The sequence below is a fragment of the Harpia harpyja genome, chromosome Z, assembly GCF_026419915.1.
Source record: "Harpia harpyja isolate bHarHar1 chromosome Z, bHarHar1 primary haplotype, whole genome shotgun sequence".
Classification (NCBI taxonomy): Eukaryota; Metazoa; Chordata; class Aves; order Accipitriformes; family Accipitridae; genus Harpia; species Harpia harpyja.
Window position 1 is genome coordinate 3,140,888 of NC_068969.1, and position 25,234 is coordinate 3,166,121.

At 38.7% G+C, this 25,234-nt stretch overlaps 1 protein-coding gene across 2 annotated transcripts in view; it reads left to right on the forward strand.

Annotated features, from left to right (window-relative positions):
- The window catches only part of VGLL4 (vestigial like family member 4), a 95,605-nt gene that overhangs the window by 7,548 nt on the left and 62,823 nt on the right, over positions 1 to 25,234 (forward strand). For both annotated transcript variants that reach the window (XM_052776262.1, XM_052776260.1), the window contains exon 2: positions 119 to 195. In XM_052776262.1, coding sequence (XP_052632222.1) covers positions 132 to 195 — 64 coding nt within the window. In that variant the 5' untranslated portion in view covers positions 119 to 131. The remainder of the gene's footprint in view (positions 1 to 118; positions 196 to 25,234) is intronic.

The window sequence follows — 25,234 nt, forward strand, 5'->3', positions numbered from 1 at the left end:
TACTTCCTTCTGTAAAACCTCACGTGTGTACGCTATGAAAAAGCGGCATACCACCCAGTATGTGGTGGTAAGGGCTCTGTGAGTTTACTCTTTGAAACTTTGGCTCTGAATTTTCTAGGATCCGGAGAGGAATGGAGACTCCATTGGATGTTTTGTCGAGAGCAGCATCTCTAGTACATGCTGATGATGAGAAACGTAAGTCTGAAATTTAGTTCTCTGCTTTGTTGGATCCAGATGCTTTATGTTTCCACTATATATCGGCCTAGATGCTGGTTTTATTGATCTTTGCATTTTACTGAATCTAAGACATGTAGAAAAATGTCTTCAGAAGCCCTTCAAAGGTTGTCTTCCTCAGGCGCAAACCCAGTATGTTGCATTTAAATTGGTTACTACGCAAGAGAGAATTATTCCTGTTATTTTGAAAATGTACTTAATGCATATAAAGGTGCCCCTCTTTTCCCAATTGCATTTGCATTGTTAGTAGACAAAAAGTTGTAAGGGAACTGCTGTCAAACTAAGGATGATCTGAGAACCCAAGCTCCCTAATAATACCAGTTAGACCTGTTCTCATTTAAGAATACATAACTGGGTGGGCATGAGTGCGCTGCAATGATTCCTTTTCAGTTCATAAAAAATAAGAGGTAGACTGTTGTCATTAGTAATGAGCACTTTATTTTCCTTTCACTGCTACTAAACGGTGAGTACAGTATTTCGACATAGTAAATGATGTCAGTTGCAGCTACAGAGGCTCATGTTGCCAATCATTTGGGTAATATTTTTGCTTTTAAAGTTGACGACAAGCATTTAAGATGGGTTAACTAATGTTAGAATAATATTTTCAATACTGCCAAATTGCAGTGCTACTTTGTAGATCAGATTGTTACCTGCATGCTTAGTAATAAATGTCTTTGTCAGTTTTTTTCCCGGGTAGTGTAAGCACTCAGGAAGTATATGCATTTTGGGCATCAACCTGAATAGATGCTAACTAGAGAAATTGTATTTTGGATTTCAGACTGCTTTTGTGTGTAGCTTCTGGGCATAAAATCACCCTTTAAGATGAATTCAGCTTTTCTTCTTTTGATCTTTGTTCCTTTATTCTGTATCTGTTTTTTGAAAAGTAGTTGCCTTGAATGTTGAATAAAATAATTGATTTACTGCTGTTGCTAATCAACTTACTAAAGTAACTGCACAGTAAACAAACACAGTGTATTTGGACAACAAGTCCCAGAATTTTTCTGTATTTTCAAATCATCAAGATAACAGTAGCTCGCTCTTTCAGAAGTTCGTAAAATGAAGGTTTCATACCCTGATGAGCTCTTCTGTATTACTGGCTCTTAGCTTTATAATGAATATTGGTTTTGCTGTTCTTTCATGTTCACCTTGCTGCTGGATAAGTACCAAGTTTTTACAGATCCCACTGTAGTAGGAAGATTTGGTTGATTTCTGCAGTTATTGACTATTACTGGTAAAATGAACAACAGTGGAAATCCTTGAGGAAATAATTTCGACTGTGATTTTGGCCTGGGGGGATTTCTCTTGTAAACTAACATATATTTGTAGAAAAGGCAAAAGCTTAACCTGTTTTCTTTTGACTACATTTTTTTTAATAGATTTTGAATATGTATTCTCAATTTTCTTAAGCTTAAGTGCATTCTTTTTGGTTAACTATTGCCTAAGACTCTAGTTTGATTTTGAGTTCCACACGGTAGGAATGTTGGGCTGAATTTAGAGAATCCAGAGGAAGTCTGATTTAGTGCAACTTGCATGTGAGGAAGCTGATATGTATCTGGTTCTAATTTACATTCCTTTAGTTTTACCACTTAGACTTAATTAGATTTCTGCCACTCTGCAGCTTCTAACTTATGCTGTCTCTCAGTTTGTCCTGTTGCTGTGCGTATTGCACACCAAGAATGCTGTAGTATGAAAAGCTGCTAAAAGGAAGAAATGAGTAGTCCAGACCAGTCACTGAACTTGCACTTTTTTGTGTCAGCTTTTGAGGAAACGGCACCAGCCAGACTTCACTCTGTGTTGCAGAGTGGATACTAACAGCTTGAGGTTAGTCTTAATCTTGAATTTAGAAATTATCCTTGAACTTTCCAGTAAAGTGCCTAGTGTGCTGCTCCTGGAGTTCTAGCAGTGGTCCTGTCTGTGTTTCTGTATCCCCTATTCACTTAGTCCAACATGTAGAATTCTACATAGAGTTTCTAATACTCCAGTCATGACCAGGAGTGCAATAATTTCTTTCTTTTCTTTTCTTTTCTTTAAATCAGATTACTTTAAGATACTTGGTATCTGAACAAACTATTGAATTCGTTTCAGTGATGTTTCTTGTATTTAAGTAATACGTGCAGGTAATTTTATTTTTGATTCGTTGGAAAAAAAATCCAATGGGTTCTTTTTGACATTTCTAATGATATAATGAAGTTTCCTGCTTCCAAAGTTTTGAATAAGGATTTCAGGTTAATTTGATTTCTGAAATATTTCTGTCTTACCCTGGGTCTTTTGTTTTTGTGCTGGTATATAAATTTGTCTAACGGGTAACTCCTGATGCCCTTTGCACAGTTCGTGGTCAAAATGTTATCCTATTTTTTGAATGGAGAGCAAAGGAAATGTTGCTATATGCTATCTTGACACGACAATGCTACCAAGTAACTAGTGGTTAGGTTCCAATAGTGAAACAATAAATCTACTTGTTAAGACAATTCAACTCGCCTCAAATATTCTCATTTAAGCTATATGCCATGTAAGAGTTGAAACCTGCTAATTTACCACTTTTTAAAGATCATTTTAAGCAATTAAGATACCCATTTTAACTATAATATCTCAAAATTATTTTTCTTCAAAGTAGTTTACTATTACAGTTTTTATAAGAAAAATAAAGGTAGTCGTAACACTTCTCTGTCATCTGGTGTGAGAAGTATATGCACAATACATATAAAATATTTTTGAAGTTAGACTGTGTATGCTCCTACACAAGGTATAAAGCTAGCTGAAGTTGTTAGTGGTCTCTTATTCACACACATCAATAATTTTCCCTACTTCTTTTCTTGAAAGTGTTAGTACTATTTGTACACAAACCCTCGATCCTCTTGCAGACATCTTAAATTGCAAACTTTCACACCCCGATATGCTTTAATCCCATCTCAATCTCAACTTCAAACCAATTTATATAAATCAACAGCCTTCAAGTGCATTTACCGAATCCAAGTGGTGCAAAACCAGGTTCTTGTTAAAAAACAAGGTTTATTGCCTGAAGCTGGTAGGTATTTAATTTTCTTGTTTGTCTGGGTGTATTGAGAGGAGGAATATTACCAGTATTTATGAATTTAATTCTTTCTAACAGGAAGGATCCTCTTACCTCTGTGGGCACTCACTGCAGTGCCAAGTAATCTAGAAGTGTCTTAGTGTACACACAAATCACACTCTTTAAAACAAATACATTTAAAGAAATGAATGAGATGTATGCCTATCTAGATTTCCCAGAATGGTTATTGGTTTCTTAAACAAATAGGACCCTGAGGTTTTTTTAGTTTGGTTTGGTTTTCTTTGCAGCTGCACCTATGTCAATAAGGTTGACCTTCAGTGATGTGTTAGCACTATATGTTGCTTTCAGTTGCGTCTCTGTTTTATTTCATGAACTGTACTATATTTCAACAGCTCCCAGTTTAAATCATTCTGCATTTGTTATCAAAGAAAATTTATGAAACACATTTGGTTAACTACTGTGTCATGGAAATGATTAATTATGGAGAAGAAATGATTACTGTAATTTTGTATTTGTAATGACTACCACTATGATGTAAGCAATTATTTAAGCTTATGGTCTAGTGGATCTGGACTTAAAAAAACCCAACAAAACAAAAAAAAGCTGAACAAAAGCAGACACACACTCCTTTAGAGGTGGTAACAGTTAAAGGAGAGGATAAAGATATTTCCTAATGGAGTTCATTGTTTACTTATTGTCCGAACTTGGCCTTCCATTTCAGTGGAAGGAGAGCATACAATGATGTAATTATTAGCCAGTCATTTTGGAGGCTTGTCACTAACGGCTTACTTGTCAGTAGTGAAGGGAAGGGATGTAGGAAGTCTGTGCTGTTTATGAGCAGCTGTTCAGTGCCAGAGTAGGTAATGTGCAACTATTTTATCTGTAAGTGGCGTCTGTAAGGTTTTGCTGGGTTTTTTTCAGTGCTTCAGAAGTGGGCTTTATATGAAGTGAACATTTGTAACACCTGTGTATGTACGCTGTCTTTTTAACGTTATCATGGCTGGAAACCATATTGAATGTAGGTTATTGTACAAGTGCAAAAATCAAGTTTACAATTAGATGCTTGATACTACTCGTTACTCTTCCGTTCCTCTTCGTTTCCTATACTGTTCTTACTGGGGTTGTACTGGTTTCCCATACATTCAGGATTCAAGCTGGCTATTTTTAGAAGGCCGCAGTATAAGCTGGTAGTATTTTAAGTGATGGCAGAGAGTTACTGAAAGTACAGGTTTTTTTCCTGTAACTGTTGAACAGCAAGTGTTCAAACATTAAGGAGGATTATAATTTTGTATGTATCTCATATAAAGGGGTTTGGGAACTGGTCTTTCAGTTATAAACAGTGTTTGAAAAGCATAATCTTGTTATTGAGGAAAATAGTGAAGGAAAATGTGGAAAAGGACTTGCACTTGCAGGGTGTGTTGAAAGCACTGTGCTGATTTTATAGTAACACTTTACTTAACACTTCCCTCCAATATGCAAGGCCAGTTTAAGAATATGGGAATGAATGAGAAAAAACATGTTGTTTCTCACTCTCTCAGAGTAATGTAGTGAAAAGTCTGTTGCTGGCAAACAGAAGAACATATACTTCCACAAGGAAATGAAAGGATTGGAAACAGCCAATAAATGGCACAATAAAGTCCTGGGTAATAGCTTTGCATTCTAATGCATTGTACCAATTCCATACCTGTTCAGTCTTGATTTATGTTTTGAAAAACTGTTACAGGGCTACATTAAAAAAAAAAAAAAAGTCATCTTTGATCAAGCCATGCTTCTTGCACATGTACCATCAGTCGCATGCATCATCCTTGTACACGTGGAAGCCTGGAACTGCTATTCCACACTTCTTGCCTGTGAACACTATTATTGTTTGGCAACAGTTTCTTTTATGTGGTTTAGTTTAATCCACTTCAAATAATTAAGCTAGAACATACAGTTGATACTTCTAGTACAGAAGAATTATTGTGCTTTAAAATCCCTGCCCTAATCTATTTAGTAATAAAGTCCTCATGTAGACAAGACCTACAAATCAGTTTTTACTGTTCTTCATTCATATCAATCAGTTCAGTTAGGAGAATCAATTTTGTGCTGGCTACCATCTCATAATTAATAAATATGCAACGATGAGTTGTTTTGGATAGCTGATCCTAAAAAGATATTACTTTAAGGCTGAGTTGAGAACAATTTACTGTTTTTTAACACTGTTGAAGAAGATGATGACTCTCTAAGCTTATTGTCTTTAAATACAAAACAAGCAATATTTATAGTAGAATTAGACTTGAATGTTGCTATTTGTGTTGAAGATATTAATGATGAAGTATTTCTAGCATCACCAGGACTTTTCACCTACACTACTGTTTGTTTTGTAAATTTATAGCAAATTATGAGCAGTGAGCCTAAGGCAGGTTTTAATATCAATGTTTGCGGAGTTTTAAATAGCTTCCAGCCTACTCTGTGAACACTTAAATCAGCACTGGAAATATTTGAGATCCTGAAGGTTTTTTGGCTGACTAAAGGAATTGCATGGAACTTGCTATATGAATGCAGTTAGTACAAAGACAGTCTCAACGATCAGTTTCATTTGAGGTTGGCTTTTTGGGGGGCTTTGGGGGTTTTCTTGGGGTTGGTTTTTTTGTGGGTTGTTTTGGGGGGTTTTTTTGGTTTTTTGTCTTTTTTTTTCCTAGAGATTCATCTGCTTCAGGAAAATGGGAAACAGTGACAGCATTTTTACACAGAAGTGACATAGCAGTATCACATCACAGTCCCTCTTTCTTTTCTGTTCACAAGTTCACCCCATTCTGGGTAGAACTGGGAGGAATGATGCATGCTTGTAGTAAGGACGATACATATTGTATAGCAAAGTATTACTTAGAACAAGATGAAGAATTTCTAATAGTACATAATCTTGTCATATGACTTGCCCTTTGTATTTTTATTTGCACATATATGTCCAAAATAGCAAATCTTGTAACAAAGAAACGAATGGAGAAGGTCTTAGCTGCCTGTTGTAGTTGAGAGATACTTCAGTATTACTTCTCATTTATGGAACGTTTGTTTTAGGGGTGGAAGGGAATCAAATTGGTTCAATAGGGGCAACCTGGAGCATGTTTAGAGTTCTTTTGAAATCTAAAATATGTTTCTGTACTGAACCTCAATTCTCATATAGACTGTTTGATGGTAAACTGTTTTCCCTTAGTGCTAGAATTCTTCATTTTGTGTCCCCAGTAATAGGTATAATACACTTAACAGTTTAGTACAGCAGCACTTCTGTGTTCATTGTTTTGCCGTTATTTCTGTAGTTTGTGATTTTTTTTTTTTCACTGTAACAACGTTGAGAATGTTAACGTTGCCTGTAGTACTTGGTGCCGTACAAAGACGTAAGAGAAGGTAGTCCCCGTTCCCGAGACGGACCGTCGGGGGCAGGAACCAGAGCACCGCTGCTCCTGATCAGCCAGCGAGTCAGAAGCAGAGACGGAAACCTGCATTTCCCGATTCCTAGTTGTAGCACCTTGTTCACCACACTGCTAATGCCATCGCTTCTCTTGAACCCTAAGCTCTATTGGCGTGCAAAGCAACCTGGCAAAAAAAGTCCTAGCAGAGTTTGATGCCGTCAACGCTGTTGCTACTGTGGAAGTGGAGCTTAGTGGGTAGGCAGTGCTCCTTTTCTGCTTGTCGCTTTGGGAGTATTCAGCAAATAAATTGGTTATTGTCTTTTACAGTAGTTCATAGCTGCGCCATAAAATTGCTCATAGGGCAACTGTCCATAAGAAATTCTTTGCTTTTAAGAGTATCATGCTAGTTTCTGTTTACCTGGGCAAGCTGGCAGTCATTATAGATAACCTTAAGATACCATTGCCAGCAGGGCTGACTAAATCACTGCCTTGTTTTCTCCCAATGTAGGCTAGATAAAAATCTCCCTTATAATGAAAAGGTTGTATGTGATGCTTCTACTAAAAATCTTCCTTCCTATGACTTTCAGGACTCCTCCAGTAAATGGAGGAGTCATTTTTGATCTTAACCTCCTACTTTTTGATTTTTAGGACAATACTTGCTGAAATCCTGCTTGGCTAGGTTGAGGGCAACACAACCGCATTAACTCAGATATTTCTTTTGCATTCTGTAAATAAATTTAACAGTATTTTGCATGCACGTTGTTCTTCAGTGCTCTCAAAGTTTGGGGATTTTTAACCAGGGTTTGTCAGCTCTTGGATGTCTCTTATTAACCAACCCGGTGCAGCCTTTCATTTAGAACCTGACTACTTCTTCAGAAGACTTTTCCCTTATCGGGTTGAAAGGAGGGTAAGAAGTGCTTCGTGATTATTTGTCATATGAAAGTAAGTGGACTGTCCATATGGCTGTTTGTTTCTTCTTTTATGGTAAATTAAAATACTGATTTGGTTGTCTTTCTGCCAGGTTGGTGATTGGATGAATATGTCTGTTGGTTCAGAGAAGAGGCAGATATTTGATATAGACAAAGAGTTAGGTCTTGAAAATTAGACATATGGTTAGACTTTGGTGTTCTGCAACTCAGTGTAATAGACTGAATTCTTTAATTGCAGAAATTAATGCACAATGAAGTAATTGAATAGCTTTTATGAATTAGCAACTGTTCTTGTAGTCAGAGCTTATCTGTGACGTCTAGCAAAAGAGAAACTTAAGTTTTCTGGAGGAAAAGCTGATTTCTAAGCAGCAGTATCAGCAAAAGATCTACATTTGTAATCCCTCAACAGCTATGAGAGGTGTTAAAAGTAGATTTGTCAGCTAGTCATTTGTATAATGTTTGATCAATGGTAGGGGAAGAGGGGGAGTCCTGTTAGTTTTGGAGTGGAATCTGTGGCATAAATCATCTTTTTTTTTTTACTGGAAGGGGGAAAAATCTGGAAGTCTGATGTTTCAGCTTAGTAATAATATGATGGAAAAACATATGTGTTTCGATCATTAAGATGCAGCCTGAATCATCTGTTGTTGCTGTATGAATACCAAAAACTTTAAATAATAAAACTCTATGACTAATAACATGCGTAGTGGTGTTCTTTTAAATTTATGAACCCATACAGACCAGAAAATACTACTTTCTCTGTTTTAAATATCAGTTAATCAATTTTTTTAGTAAAATACCTGAATGGCTGAATTCCTGACCTTTTGCTTTTTGTCTTTCAAAACCCTTTAGCTGTTGGTATTATTCAATGTTTCACAGGGTAGCTTCCTGTAAATGGTGTCAGGGCCATTTCATCATTTTTAGGGTTTTCTTGAAAGTAGGAGTGTTAAATAGGATAACTGGTTGTTTTGTTTTGTTTAAAAAAAAAAAATAAATTATTCTTACCTCCAGAAAGCTTTGCCCCTTTTTTCTCAAAGTTTGTTGTAGCAAGGAAATAAAGAATGAGTAGAGTTATGTTTTCAACTTGTTAAATAGGCTGGAAAATGGGGCAATTGTCTGCTTGGCGCCTACATGTATTTTAATAGCAGAACACCATTAGCATAATCAGTGGAGTGATGGTAATGCCTTCAGGAACAAAAGTGTCTAAACATTGTTTTTGAATTAATTTAAAAAAAACATTTGCAAGAGGTTCAGCTGCTTACAGTCTGTAAACATGTTGTAGCATCCTTCAGCATACCAGATGTTTCTACCCAAGCTGCACTAGCTCAGGGAATAGGCTGCTCAGAGTTCCTGAGCCAGACAATATGTCTTTTCTTTCTGAATCCTTCTTAGCTAATTGGTGATAAAATATTTGCAGTGATTGGTGGCATTACCTCCAAGTAAATGATGTTTACAGAAATACCATCTCTTTAAATGTTGTTGGCAAATGGAGGGGAAGGAATCTTCTTACTAGAATGGAATTTGTCATCAGATACCAACCATTGCTCTGAAAACTGCAGCTGACTGAATACCATATTGTTAAGTGTGATAGCACATGCATAACCGTATGGAACTTGTCAATGCGCACGCTTCTAAATGATTGTAGTTTCTGAAATGCTATCCTTGGAACTTTGTGCTCAATTTGTCTATTTTACAATAACATATATTTGTTATATCCTGAATTTTGAAACAATGCAGGGAAGTTATTCAGTCATTAGGTTTAGTCTGTTAAGTTTTCTGGTGATGATGGAAAGTACATAAATGGACTGGTTTTTACAGCTAGGCAGAATATACTAGCATGTGAAAATCTGGCCATTCTTCATGTGGTAAATATTATTTGGCTTATTTCATTTGGGGGGGGGGGGGGAGGTTCTTCCTTAATTAGAAATACTGCAGGCTGACTTGTGAAAGGCAGGGTACTTTCCGCGGATGTTCTTTCCACATCTTTAAGAGCACAGAGAATCAGGACAAGCTTGGAAACGTCAGTGTCACACACAAAAAGGTAGTGCTCATATGGGGCAGAATTAGTAAGAGGAAATGAGTTAAAGTTTTTGATCCAGTATATTTACTATTGTTTATCTACTTTTCCTTATTTAATTGTTTTTGAGGGTACTTATTTCGACACTTTATCCGTGTGCCTGGGAAGGTTAGAAGCAGAGTGCTTTACAAATTCCTTGTTGCCTCTTGCCGATAGCCATGCTGTCCCTTCCGTTGCTCAGGTTCTACCCACCAGATGCCATACATTCTGGAGTGACTGTAATTCATTTTCCAGATGGCAAAGCAGGGCTTTTTGGGAAAGAAAATGTCTTTGGTGCAATGTAGCAATTCTTAGTTTTGTTTATGCAGGCAGGCAAATCTAGAGGTACCTTTTTCTGTAAGCAAATGAAAAGATTATATTTAAGAAAGGAGGACTGAGTAAACTTTGTGTTCAATTAGGGTTTTAAAAACCCTATGCTGAAAAAAAGGTGGGTTTAGTTAAATACACAGTTTTCATATGCATACAGTATCTTAAAACAGTATTAATGTTGTAGAGTCAATTCTTTTAGAAGCAGTGTAGTGTTAAAATTGAAGTGGTCCTATAAAATCTTTACTCCTTTTTCAGTTATACAGTCTTTAGTGAAGTGATCATAAAATATTTACAGTTCTGTTGTAAATAGAGATATGCAAATTCTTAGTTAATGAGCATATGTTTGGTATTTTCTTTTCTCTTGCTGGAAACCCAGACTTTATTTATGGTATGCCATTCAAATTCTGACCTGAAGGAGGAGAGATCTCAACATGGGTTTTTCCAGTCCAAGATGAGTGTCCTAATTAATGGCTTATGAAATAAAAGGAGGATACAGTCAATTATCACACTCTGTTTTCCGAACTCATGCCTTTTTTTCCTATCAAGAAAAAAAAAAGGCAAAAAAAAAAAAAAAAGCAGCAATACTTTGTTTCAGGCTGAAGAGAACATATTTCTTCCCCAAGAAGCAAACACCAAAATTACTTGCTTTTAATTTTTCCCCTCTGTATTGGTTTTGTGTGGCAAGGTTTTGGTAGCGGGTGGGGTTACAGGGGTGGCTTCTGTAAGAAGCTGCTGGAAGCTTCCCCTGTGTTCGACAGAGCCCATACCAGCCGGCTCTAAGACAGACCCGCCGCCGGCCAAGGCCAAGCCAATCAGCGATAGTGGTAACGCCTCTGTGATAACATTTTTAAGAAGGAAAAAAAGTTGGGACGGCGGTATTCGGCAGCCGGAGAGAGGAGTGAGAACATGTAAGAGAAACAACCCTGCGGACACCAAGGTCAGTGAAGAAGGAGGGGGAGGAGATGCTCCAGGCGCCGGAGCAGAGATTCCCCTGCAGCCCGTGGTGAAGACCATGGTGAGGCAGGCTGTCCCCCTGCAGTCCATGGAGGTCCACAGTGGAGCAGATATCCACCTGCAGCCCGTGGAGGACCCCACGCCGGAGCAGGTGGGTTCCCGAAGGAGGCTGTGACCCCGTGGGAACCCCGCGCTGGAGCAGGCTCCTGGCAGGACCTGCGGATCTGTGGAGAGAGGAGCCCACAGAGCAGGTTTTCTGGCAGGACTTGTGACCCCGTGGGGGGCTCACGCTGGAGCAGTCTGTGCCTGAAGGACTGCACACTGTGGAAAGGACCCATGCTGGAGCAGTTCGTGAAGAACTGCAGCCCGTGGGAAGGACCCACGTTGGAGAAGTTCGTGGAGGACTGTCTCCCGTGGGTGGGACCCCACGCTGGAGCAGGGGAAGAGTGTGATGAGTCCTCCCCCTGAGGAGGATGAAGCGGCAGAAAATAACGTGTGATGAACTGACCGTAAACCCCATCCCCGTCCCCCTGTGCCGCTGGGGGGGGGTGGTAGAGAATCCGGGAGTGAAGTTGTGCCCGGGAAGAAGGGAGGGGTGGAGGGAAGGTGTTCTGAGATTTGGTTTTATTTCTCATTACCCTACTCCGGTTGATTTGTAATAAATCAAGTTAATTTTTCCCCAAACTGAGTCTGTTTTGCCCGTGACGGTAATTGGTGAGTGATCTCTCCTATCCTTGTCTCGACCCACAAGCTCTTTGTTATATTTTCTCTCCCCTGTCCAGTTGAGAAGGAGGGGGAGTGATAGAACAGCTCTGGTGGGCACCTGGCATCCAGCCAGGGTTAACCCATCACAGTCTTTTTGGTGGAGAATGCGGGCAAGTGAGGAATTTGAGATAAGGATAGTAACTGAGAGAGGTAACGGGCAAAACATGGACTGAACGCAGCTAGAGAGTTAAGAGCTGCATGATGAGCGGGGAATTTTTATTGTTGTAATTGTGGTGAAGGGACGAGGGGTGGATTGTGTGTAAATTGTCTACTTTTTGTCGGTTTTGTGATGATATTATTTTGATTTTGGTGTGGGGAATTCTTTTTTGTTGATGTGAGTGAAGATTTTGTGTGATGAATGTAGATTTTAATGATAGTTCTTAAAAATGTGATGCACAGAGGCGAGGGGTGGAATGTATTGGTTTTGTGTGGCAAGGTTTTGGTAGCGGGTGGGGTTACAGGGGTGGCTTCTGTAAGAAGCTGCTGGAAGCTTCCCCTGTGTTCGACAGAGCCCATACCAGCCGGCTCTAAGACAGACCCGCCGCCGGCCAAGGCCAAGCCAATCAGCGATAGTGGTAACGCCTCTGTGATAACATTTTTAAGAAGGAAAAAAAGTTGGGACGGCGGTATTCGGCAGCCGGAGAGAGGAGTGAGAACATGTAAGAGAAACAACCCTGCGGACACCAAGGTCAGTGAAGAAGGAGGGGGAGGAGATGCTCCAGGCGCCGGAGCAGAGATTCCCCTGCAGCCCGTGGTGAAGACCATGGTGAGGCAGGCTGTCCCCCTGCAGTCCATGGAGGTCCACAGTGGAGCAGATATCCACCTGCAGCCCGTGGAGGACCCCACGCCGGAGCAGGTGGGTTCCCGAAGGAGGCTGTGACCCCGTGGGAACCCCGCGCTGGAGCAGGCTCCTGGCAGGACCTGCGGATCTGTGGAGAGAGGAGCCCACAGAGCAGGTTTTCTGGCAGGACTTGTGACCCCGTGGGGGGCTCACGCTGGAGCAGTCTGTGCCTGAAGGACTGCACACTGTGGAAAGGACCCATGCTGGAGCAGTTCGTGAAGAACTGCAGCCCGTGGGAAGGACCCACGTTGGAGAAGTTCGTGGAGGACTGTCTCCCGTGGGTGGGACCCCACGCTGGAGCAGGGGAAGAGTGTGATGAGTCCTCCCCCTGAGGAGGATGAAGCGGCAGAAAATAACGTGTGATGAACTGACCGTAAACCCCATCCCCGTCCCCCTGTGCCGCTGGGGGGGGGTGGTAGAGAATCCGGGAGTGAAGTTGTGCCCGGGAAGAAGGGAGGGGTGGAGGGAAGGTGTTCTGAGATTTGGTTTTATTTCTCATTACCCTACTCCGGTTGATTTGTAATAAATCAAGTTAATTTTTCCCCAAACTGAGTCTGTTTTGCCCGTGACGGTAATTGGTGAGTGATCTCTCCTATCCTTGTCTCGACCCACAAGCTCTTTGTTATATTTTCTCTCCCCTGTCCAGTTGAGAAGGAGGGGGAGTGATAGAACAGCTCTGGTGGGCACCTGGCATCCAGCCAGGGTTAACCCATCACACCCTCTTTTGCTGCTGAACCAAAAATCAGTTACTTGTGTAAGCATAATTCTGGCTACAAATCTGCTATGCAGCTATAAACAATGTCACTACAGAAACTTCTGTCATCCATAAGCTTAAAAGGAGAAATGCTTGTTATTTAGCAAATTGAAGAGTGATTTATTGCTCTCCTCTGATTCCCCCCCCCCTTCTGATTTTACACTTAATGACACATTCATTGAAAGGTCCCCCAAAACACTACACTGTATTACAAGGCTATTTTTGTCCCTCCACTACAACAGTATTGCATTAGGCGATAATACTTTCATAACACTGGAATTAAATTTGCTTTGTAAGAGCGAGAAATTATAAACAGTAGCTGGACAGAAATAGTCTTTTGTGTGTTCTTGTTTTAAATGGAATAATTTTAGTACATGTGCTAGGCTTAATTTTCCTGAAACTGTGGCAACAGCAGTAACTGCTTTTATTTTCTGGGTCATGCCCATGTTGTCTGTTTGGTTCGTGTGAAAACATCTGTGTATTACAGTTGTAACTTTATTACTATAAATCTCTGGCCTTTATTTGCTTTCTTTAAAGCCGGATATATCTGGCTCATAATAGCAAAAGACTGACAGTTCATCTATGGCTCCATCTGTCTCTCTTTCCAGTTTTTGTATCTTAATGCACCTCTTGCTTAGCCTGACCTGGAAAGCATTTGATTATATAAACATGCAAAAATGTTACTTTCCCCTCTGAACTCACCTCCAAATTCTGACATAAATTAAGGACCTCTTTCAGTAGTTTTTATGCTCAGAGTTATCTCATCAGTAGACAATCTAGTGGTTTTCAAGCAGTGATTTAGATTTCAAATACGTTACAGTTCAGCAGTGTTGGCCTTTGATTGAAATTCGTGATCTTACTGTGCAGGGGCCTCAGTCTTTGTGAGAATTTCAGATATATTTATTGCATAATGCTGGCATTTACCGTAATTATATTGTTTCATGTGTTGTCATATTTACCTAACCAAACTATTATTTCAAAACGATGAGCTCTATATTTAGAAGTATAGTTGAATAGTTAATTAGCTTTAAATGTATTAACACGCATAGTAGTCCTTAATAAAATTTTTATAAATCAATAATATTATTGTTGTCTTAAATAAAATATGTGAGAAACTTAGGCTTAAGAACGGAATTTTTCAATGTTTGAATATGAAGGAAAGTAATGGGCTTTCCACTGTCTTTTTCTGTGGAAAGGAAAAGCAACTTGGAAATTTTCAGTCCGTCCTTTTCACAAAAATCTAGATAGGTGGGGGTTTTGTTTTGGTTTTTTTTAGTAGAATAATAGTTAACTATTCTCAGTGGAAACCTCTGAGCTGTCTGACTCTTCTTGAATAAAGTACTTGGTAGACTAATCAGAGTTAATAGCAGTAAGTGGTTACATGAGCATCTTGTGGTTCCATGAGGCAGTGGGTCAGCTGCCTTAATCCGTTTGCCTGAACTTCTCATGACTCTCAACAGATGTTTTGCCTTTAAAGGTCAGTTTAACTTGCTGACCAGACTAGCTCCTTGCTTCCCAGAGCATGCCAACATAGTTAGGAACTGGAATGTAGTTTGACATCAGGAATGACATTTCATGAATTTCTTTTTCACTTCCTGAGTTATTCAACCAAATCTCACGATAGCCACTTTTGTAACAACTGGCAGAGTATATTTTAAAAGGATAATACAATGTCAGAAGAAGAAGTTTATATGAATAATTCGAACGTGTTGGTATTCGGAATAGTTTAAGGCAGAATCATTGCAGTTTGTGTGTTTTTGTAATGTTTACTTGTATTACAGTACTATATAGAAGTGTGGCTGTGCTAGACATTGAAAAATATGCATAATTAAATTCCCATCCAAAACGTATGGTATGCATATCTGTGATGCTAAAAACGGCCACAGAAGATTGGTCAATTAATGGAATCAAACACCATTCTTGAAAATGGAAGTGGCAAGAAAATTTTGCCCCTCAAAAGACCAGAGGAAGGCATGAATTTCAGCAAATTTTAAGCTCTCAGCAGGAAACTGTTAGCTCTTAAAATCAGAAACATTCATACCATCATGTATTTCCAGGGAGAGCCAGAATTTGCTTCTCTGTTGGAACGGGAGATCTGTTTTACCACAGCAGAACTACCATCTTGTGCCCGGCCAAAGTCTGTAGTAGGTGTATTTCAGGGGAAGTTTTCCCCGAACCACGGACAGTTGCTTGTTGGCTCTCACACCTGAAGCATGCCAGTTTAGCCTGTCTAGTGTAACTGTACTGGAATGTAATATGGATGGTGAATCTCTCTTGGGATTCCTGCAAGTGACTTTGTTTCATAGTTAGATTGTGGATTATGTGAAAGAACATGTAGTAGACTTGCATGTGTGAATTACTACTGTGCTTATTATGGTGCTCAATAATAAGAGTATTTACTCTGTGATGTAATTTACAGTGTCATTTGGCATATGTGTATCTGTTTTGTCAATCTACTGTACAAAAATTTCAGTATTTTATCACCGCTAATAATAAAATCTTTAATAAAATAATCCTGCACAATATTGGTTTCTCAACCAGCAGCTTTGCTGAAGGGTTCAAGAACTCTATTGCATGCAGGAAAGGCAAAAATTGCCATGTTTCTTCATTTAATTCTCCCTTCAAAACTTACTATCTCCATTTCTATAGGTACAGAAGGAGCAAACAAATTGGTACACCCACGTGCCAACTACAGTGTCATGCTGAAATAACAACTTGAATCTTATTTAGCTGCCTTTATTCTTATGTGCTTCCAGTATAGCTCTCCTTAGCTAGGCTATTTTTTATGGTCATCTGTTCATATTTGCATGCATATGTCTGTCTGATCTTTTGATAATCTGGCAGGTCTGTTTTAAAGTTATTTTTCTTTTTACTTCTCAGAAATAGGGCATAGTGGTATTACGAGCTGTTCCACTGACCTTAATGCAATCACATTAATGCTACCATCTTTCTGCTTTCAATCATACCCGAATATTTATTAATTAGTAATGAGAGGAAGATTGTACCAATAGAAAAATATAGGTCTTCACTACTACTTCTAGCTATTCACTCCTAACAATCATGGATCTGTTCAAACATGCGCTTATGCTCTCCTTACCTATTTCAGTTATTAATAGCAGTAGATTTGTACTTTCTGGTAGCACTCAAGTAATTTAAAGTCACTTTTAAAACAGGATAGATATATGCTCTTTGCCTTGCAGTATTGTACTAGAAAGAAAATTATGAGAGTAAGGGTCCAGCATGGGATGAATATGACAAGCCTGAAGAATTTTTTGTGGAATGGCAGAGATGGACTTGCTGGTAGAACGGTGTAGTGACCATGAAGGTGATCTCTAGCAGAGCGTAACACTGGTGGGGCCTGCCTGGGGAAATACGTGTGTGCTGCTCACAAGCGGAGGTCCAGCTTAGGTCTTCTGGCTGAAACGCGAGGTGAGACGTCCTGGGGGTTATGTTGCGCTTTATGAGGGTTATTAAAAGCTGAAAGGTGTTGTGCCAGCAAGATAGGAGGTAGTGGACGGTGGACTGCAGTGAGGAGTCTGCTGACCACGTTAGTAGACTTTTTCCCCCCTGTGATGTAGTATGGGTTTCCATGCATATTTTATGAATATAATGAATATGTGTAAAGGAAGACCTTTTATATATTTCTCCATTTGGACTCTAAATATATTTTTACCTACTCTTTATTTCCTTTTCCTCTTTGGATCCCTGTTCTCCATTAAGTTGGAAAGAGGTTATAATTTTCATTTTATGGCTGAAATTGCACATGCGTTGAAGTGAAGTGGAAAATACTTATACAAATGATGCTACTTTGTGACTTCTTTTCCTTTGACTGTTATTAAACAAAAAAGATAATTAATTTCTGCAGGAGGTGTAGAATACCTGTTGTTTCCGATGAGAAATAGCAGCTGTGGTATAAATGAGGATCCTTTTTTAAAAGTCTCTTTCATTTACTTACTAATTTTTATTACCTGTTGCAAGCTGCAGATACTGATTATTAATGTTAACTGTGAGAACTCAGCAGTACATGGCCTTGATTTGTTACCTGTCTGTTACCTTCTTTCAAGTGCTATGGTTGCCAAATTTTTATGACCAGGATATTTATTATTGTTGTTGCCTATGCTTGAAGTGCTTCATGCAATGCCTTGATAACCGCTTGGAATTTCTACCAGAGTAGAAATAGCCATAAGTACCTTTCTGCCAAAACAATAAATCCTTTTTATCTTTTTCTGAACAATTTCAGTAATTTCCTTTGTGTTTGTATCTGTAGCTCACCCAGTCACTCATTCTTAATGTCCAAAAAAAGGGTAAGCTTATGTCACTAACATGTGCCCTTTCCTTCTTGGTCACTTTTCTTATTATCATGTAAGTCACTTCATGATGTGCCAAAACTCCAGTAGAGCTGTGTCTTTTTTTAAGAAACTTTGGATTCTCTTTGTCTCCCATATTGGAGAAGAAAACTTGCTTGACTTTTTACTGCATTCTTGTAAAACACAGCATCTCAACATTTAAAGGCAAATGTATCTAACCAAATTTAAAATAAAAGTAATATTTCATTGGAGAGCTCGCTCTCTTAATAGTTTCCCTTCCATAATCTTAGGGGTTTGGTTTTTTTTTTCCTCTGTGACTCAGAACTGTAATCTCTGTGTTTGAATCCTCTCACAGTGAAGGTCACTGCTAGTAGGCAGGCTGGGTACTTGCTTAATATTCCACATGTAATTGTGGGAAAACTCATGGTTCTGTTCTCATGACACAATAAAAATGAATGAATCTACACCATATGCTTTGTTTTAAGCATAGTGATTATTAAATGGTGATTCTAAATAACTGTGTTAGAAAAATGTGGAGGTGACTTTGAATTATTTCTGGTGTGGTTGTACAGAATGATTACAAACAATTTAATAGGGGTTTGAAAAAAAGACCCAAAAAGTGCAAGCGAAAAGTATCTCTGAATGCTGTCACTACAAGAAGCGAAGCCATCTGTAACCTTGTGAAGTACCAAATTTTATTTTAGACTGGGAAAACAAATAGGCTATCTTTTGATTAACATCAGTTTCCTCCATTTCTCTCTCCAAGTTACCCATATGTCTTTTAACAAGCCCAGCTTGTATTAATGATTTCCTACTGTCCAGCAGCTGGTGTGAGCTAGAGGAGTACTGGAAATTCTGTACAGTGTTCGGGGAGGGGGCTGACTAGGGCTGTTAAATGCTCCCCAGCTTCTTTGGTTCAGTGACAGTTTGTCTAGCCCATCATTTCTCTTTTCATCATTCCCTGTTCTAGGAGATCCTGTTTTCCCATGGTACTGGTAAGATTTCAAAGACGTTTACTTTTTTTTTTCCTTCAGACCTTTTCTAATAATTTTCTTATTTTATGAAAAGATGTGGCAGATATGGAAGCTTCAGAAAGAGTATATGCTAATCTCTATTTTGTAATAATTTCTTTTTTTTTTTCTTAGATTAGTTATGTCTAAGTATTGGTCTTGACATATAGTTCAAAATTTAATTAGCTTTCTGTATGTATTCTGTGTTTATGCTTATGTTACTGAGAGTAGACTTTTGATTTGAGGTGTGCTTTATTTCTTGTTTTTTTAAGCCAATGCTTAAATACAAACATATGAAGGAAAATATTTAGACACCTGTATTCATTCTAAAAAAGAAAAGATGAAACAGAGAGGGATTTGTTGTTTATAGTGACCTAGGAACAGCTTTTAGAGGGTTCCTATTTGTCTGTGTAAAAGTGTGAGTCAGGTACGCCTGTGCATTCAGACTGAGATTGTGAAAAAAATACTGATCGAATTCTCGTATTTAGGGGCCTCTTCCAGCTGTTTCTGAACTAGAATTGTTGCAAAAGCAGAAAAATGAGTGAATATTGATAAATGGTTTATAACAGTTTTAATCCTGAGAGGGACTGGGGACATGTGTAGTAGCGTATGTATGTAATGACCAAAAGGATATCTTGGGATCCCAAGCCGGACACCAGCTAAGCTGCTGCTAACCCTCCGTCCTGGCAGCTGCAGAAGGCAGCCACATGTTAAAGGTTGCACGCATGTTGGTATTTTTTGCATAATTCTTCACATGAGGTGTGCATGTGTGAGAGAGCTGCATTCATTCATAATCCCTGTGACAATTGTTTTATGCCCTGCAGAACATGAAAATAAGTTCTGGTATTTCTGATAAGCATATCGGATCCTTCTTCAGATTTTCAGAATTCTGAGGTCTTTCTTTTAATTTTCTTTCTACCTGCCATTATGGAGGCAGTATTGTTTGGGTATTCTTTTGTTCTATGTGTGTGTGTGTAATAGATGACAGGCTGAAAATGAATGTAGAGCTTATTGTTGGAATAAAGTTCCATGGGCTAACTATTTAATTAAATGTTCAGTGTGAATTGGTGTGCTTACGCTCTTGGTGTTTGTATTGCTGTAAGGAAATCCACTTAATGTCATTTGTGAAGGAACTGAGATTATTTTAATTTCAAGAAATTGCACTGAAATTAATTGTATTAATGTAATAAAATATTAAAATATTTAATGCTTTTAGCTAATTAATTTTTAAAATCTGTTTCTTTTGCGTTTTGCTGAAATGGCAAAAAATAATTTGAATATACTTTATTTCAGTTGAGAAGGTATTTCTAGAACAGTGGAACAGGGGTTTGTGTCATCAGCTTTAACTGAAATGTACCTCACTGCAATTTGATAGTTGTGCTTTTAAAGGTATATTGCTAACAGTGAGTGAAAGATGTGGTGAGAAATGTAGTAAAATGGGGATGGAGGAATTAAAAGGCTGTCTTGTGTTAGTACATTCTTAGTACATTTAGCACAATTTCTTTGCAGTGGTGTGAGTTGTTGTTTTAGCCTATAATTTGTAAGAGTTTAAGTATATAAATATTTTATAAGGCATAATATCCAGGTCATTCTGAAGTAAATGTATGAGAAGAAAACTCGAAAAGCATAGGGAATTCTGTAGGGAATTAAGCTGGAGGTTGAAGGGTGGGGAGGAAGGAATTGATGACTTAAAAGGTCCCTTAAGAGCTGCAACATTATTTCTTGAAGTCTGCTACAGTCATATTTTAGCTGATACCTGTTTTTTCAGACAGTAGGGTTTGGTTTTGTCCCTATACCCTGAGGTAGGTATTGAATCTGTTGTGATTTAAATCAATGACAACAGTCTCTAACTTTACTTGTGCGATGTTAGACAAATACAAGGAATAAAATTAACACAATGCAACATGGTGGCTGTTCACTTTCCGCTGAATTTGAGATACAGACTGTGATTTCCTTGCTTAATAGATTGCCAGACTACAGATAGTTTGATAACTCTCTATATTTGAGAATCACCACTGTTTTCTTGAACCCGTTTTATACTGGGTATGTAGTGCACACATAACGAGAATGTCAAGCTTCATTCCTAACTTAGTTTACAACTGTGCAGAAAACCTTTAACCGTATAATCATGCTTTTAACAAGAATTGTCCAAGTGGCCACAGGCTTTAGGCTAGACTTCAGACAAGTGTTAGTCACTGTTTGCATGACAGATCAGTGTATTTCTTCATTAAATGATGTTTCAGTGGAAAGCAGCGTATGGGTTGTGCCTCCCTACCCTCCCTGGTTATCTGCTGGCACAGGAATCACTGCCCTGCACACGGATCGGTTAGGCTCTTTCCCAAGCGTGGGTCAGAGGTACTTGCCTCCCAAAAATGTTACTGAGTAGTTTTCTGGATTTATTCTCTGAGGCCAAGTCAGCACTTCTGCTGAGGATGTTATTTTTTTCTGATTCCTTTCCACCATGCACATTGAGGAAAGCAGGATTCTCCACAACTGCAAAGTAATCGGAATTTATGTATTTAAACAGCCAGATACTGGTGTCGTATCCCCTCCCAGTTTGCTCTCAGTTTTAGGCTGTGTACAGATGTTCTATCAATTTTACTTGGAAACCAATACAAAAAAACAACTTTGTGGAACTAGTGCAGACTCTTACGATGACGAAGTAGTATCAGTTCAGAGTGTACTCGTATGATTAACACATGCTACATCAATATACAACCATTTTAATTGATTCATGTCTTCACAGGACTTACTGCAGTTGAATCAAATCAGATCAAGAATAAACTTTTAAATTGGAATATTAGAGGGGTATACATGTAAGTGTGTGAAGACAAGAACTTGATGTTTCTATTAGACTTTGTATGTGCTTATTTCATTTGAGAGGCCTCACTGTTATCTACTGGCATTCTGCATTTAGAGCTGTTTATCTAGAATCACTGTCTTTCTGAGTTTATGGTAAACAGTAGTACAGAAGTTCCTGCACTGGCATCCAAAGATGCAGAATTTATTTTGAATGTTTGTTATGCAACACAGTTAACTGAGTTGTATAACTTTTTTTTGATAGTAATTTTTTTCCTCAAAACTTGCAAATTACCAGATATATAATAACCTCTGACAGTGCTCAGATAACATTCCTGATATTTAATTCCAAGCCAACTGCTGTGCAGGCTGGTGCGGCTAATTGGTTTCTTTGGGATTGTCTTCACTGCACAGACATTCCTGACAGAAATTCCATCTTCAAGCAAGCAAAGGAAGCCTAAATCAAGTAGGCTTTAACCTGAGTTGGTTGGCCTGTCTGGGAGTATAGAAGAATAAAGCCTAAATTAGCAAAACTCCCATAATACAGAAATGGTGTTGCTCAAGTATTATTCTATAATGTGATGGCTATCTCTTGTGTTAGTCTAACTGGAGAGAAGTTTCAATCAGCATAGACAGTTTACCAACTCTTCCAAAGCCATAAGAGCTTTGAGTGTTCAATATTTGTTAAGTATGTAGAAAACCTCAGGAGTCAGTGGTGTATAAAAATAAATCTGTTACTGCCTATCAGTAAGTAAGAATGATCTGACAATAGTCACTGCAGTGGAAGTAGAGTGTAAACTACTAGTTTGTGAAAATCATGCTAAACTTTGCAAATTCATGTTCCACATGTACGTGTTTGTGTTCAGAGAAAAATGGAGGAATGTAGAGATGGTATATAGCTCATCAGAGATGGATCTTCTTGGTGGTATAAAATTTAATAGAAATAAAAATCAGACAGCAGTTTTGACAGGGAATAATGTGTTAGTCTGTTGTTTTATACTGGCAGCTCAGTTGGTCTGCTATTTTATAATGTAAAAGACATGAATTTACTTGTGGCATGTCTGCTGCAGCCTGGCAAAATATAGAGTGCTTATTGGCTTTTGAGTTGGGAGGATTATTTGTTTAGGAAAATTGACAGGCTTGGCTTCAGCACCCTGATTTATGTTCTTTGGGCTACCCCATGAAGGTACTTCTGCCTAAGGAAGTGATGTGTACACATGGAGAGCTGTGTTGGTATGGATGTGTGATATAACTCTAATGGTATGTTTCCCTTTGTAGCTGAATCCTGCTGATGATAAGTCTGTAAGGTGAACTTTGATCTTGGGATCATCTGTACTGCAGATTTTTTACGGAGGCTGCAATCTTGCCATTGCTTACAGTATTGTGAAATTCTAATTAATGTGATGTATGTGGACATGGAGTCCTCATTTTGACTGGCTTTCTTACATATGATCTTGGTGGAGTCAGACATATCCCAATTTAAATGCAAAGAAACTGTGAAAGGACATCTTTCTGCGACCAAAGTCAGACTTTGTTTTTTCTGGTTAAAGTTAAGAACCAGATTGCGCTCACTGAGATGTGTAAAGGTTCACAAGAAGAATCCAAGAGTGTCAGAAGATGAGCAATTCAGCCAGCTTCCCAAGGGCTGTCCACAGCAACTTTTCAGTTGATGCAATGCTAGGCTTGCAAATCAGGACTTACAGGCAAGAATTAGCTGCCTTCACTCACTTTTATGAATCTAGTTGACTTTGCAGAGGGTAAATGCATGCTGCGCTTACTTGTGAGGAGATCACATCTTCTCCCTCATGGTCCCTGGAAGAATCTGAACCCCACCAGTATTTTTTCTGGGAATTTCTACCACTTTGCAGTTTCTTTTATACATTTCATTCTGCCTTGATCAGAGAGAGAGGAATAATACCGTCCTATATTTATTTTTGTTTCCTGATGACTGAATTCATGTCTTTGTCTTGTAAGCAATGTTTAGAGAAGGCATTCCCTCCTTAGAACAAGAATCTGGCACAATTTATATCCCCCATCATCCAAAACTGAAGAGAGTGGTTTGCAGACTGAACACCGTCCAGAGCAAGGAAAAAGAGGTAGGCATTCTACAAGAAACATGTAGTACCAGGATTCTTTTAATGAAGGTTCTCCACTGGCTGGCTGTCTTGTGACTTTTTAAATACATTGTCGGTAAATTAACAGGTCAGACAGGTTCTGCCTGAAAAGAATATACAAACCAAGAATTCTTTTATTTTTAATTACTACAGTGGATGAAAGCAAGGTGTGGTCTTTGGCCCAGCATAGAGAGTCAGGAACTGACTAGCTATGCCTTTAGGTAAATCTCATCTTCCTGCCTTGATTTCTCCAGCTGCGATATAGGTGTGATACTTGCCTCAGGAGGAAACTGAATGTATTCGTATTTGCAAGGTTCCTTGGAGATAGAAATTCTATGCACATAATATTTCTAATACGTTGTCTGTATTAGATGTTAGAAAATTAACTTTTTTAATAAAGATTTTTAAATAAAAATACTGATCACATGACTTTAGTTTAGCTGCATTCTTTCTTCTCTCTGTGGAAAGTAACTGCAAAATGCCCTCTCAGGACCTCTACCACAAACATTTCCACATGATAATTTCTTCAATTTTGTGTTATGGGTGTCTGAATATCTGACTTCAGCGAAAGCTTAAGATAGCAAATTTGTCCCAACACAGAAGATACGTAAATTGAGTGCATTTGATGAATGAGACACCTAAGATGAAAATGTATTTTTACAGTATTTATCCATCTACAGTGTTTTTCAAGTTTTTGTGTTCTGCCAAACCCAAACATTTTAGTACTTCAAGATTGGCCTTCAAAATTGTTCAGTTAAAAAGTTTTCACTGCTTCCTGGTTTCGAGCTTTTGGGCTCACTTTGTGGCATAATTTACACGATCTGTTAGAATTAAAAGCTTAAAAAATAAAAATAAATTGTGCGCAATTTCTTCAGATGCCCTTGGGAGAAATGGGGCTTTAAGAAAAACATCAGTATTGCAAAACTCTGCAGTATTATGGAGTTGCAACATAAAGAACACGGGGGGGAAAAAAAGGGGCAAGGTCACTGCTAGGTTCTAGTTTTTCAGTAGTGGTGTCTCCTTATTTCACTTACTTTACGTGGTCTGTCATCGTATTTGGAAATATGAAACTTAAATACTGTTGCGGGCACATCAGGATTTTGTTCCGTTGACGCCAGCACGGTCATATCTCTGCTATACTTGATTTTTCTTAAGACATATATATGAAATACTTGGAAATCTTCTTCAGTTCCAGTGCCGTGGGTTTAAATTGTTAGTTATTCATCCACATATCTTGTGATTTGCATTTCATGTGACTGCAAGTGTGGACAGGAGTGTGTGATATCACTGTAGAGGAGAAGGGTTTAACTGCTTTCTCCAGCTGTAGAGGAGCGCTCTCGCCCTGCCCTAGAGCTGGTTTGGTAAGTGCACGCTGTCAGTTCGTTTTGGCAGAGCACCATACGAGCCAAGGAAAACGTGTTGGGAGTTGAAGCTGGGGCTGGTTACGCAGCTCAGCAGAGGACAGCTGGAACACAGTTTGTCTTTGTGTAGAGATCTCTTTTTTGGATTGCCTTTTTTCGCTAGGTGCAGCTTCGCCACTTAGATGTTTAAATCCACCACCAAAATGACTGGCAGAGGAAGGACTCAAAGAGATAAAACGCTGGGAAATGGAGACTGTTTACTGGTTTTGTTGCATTTCTCTTTTAATTGCAAATAGTTGTCATGGTACTTCGTAGGCTCCAACATGTGCATAGACATCACAGGGTTTTATTACTTGGTGTGAC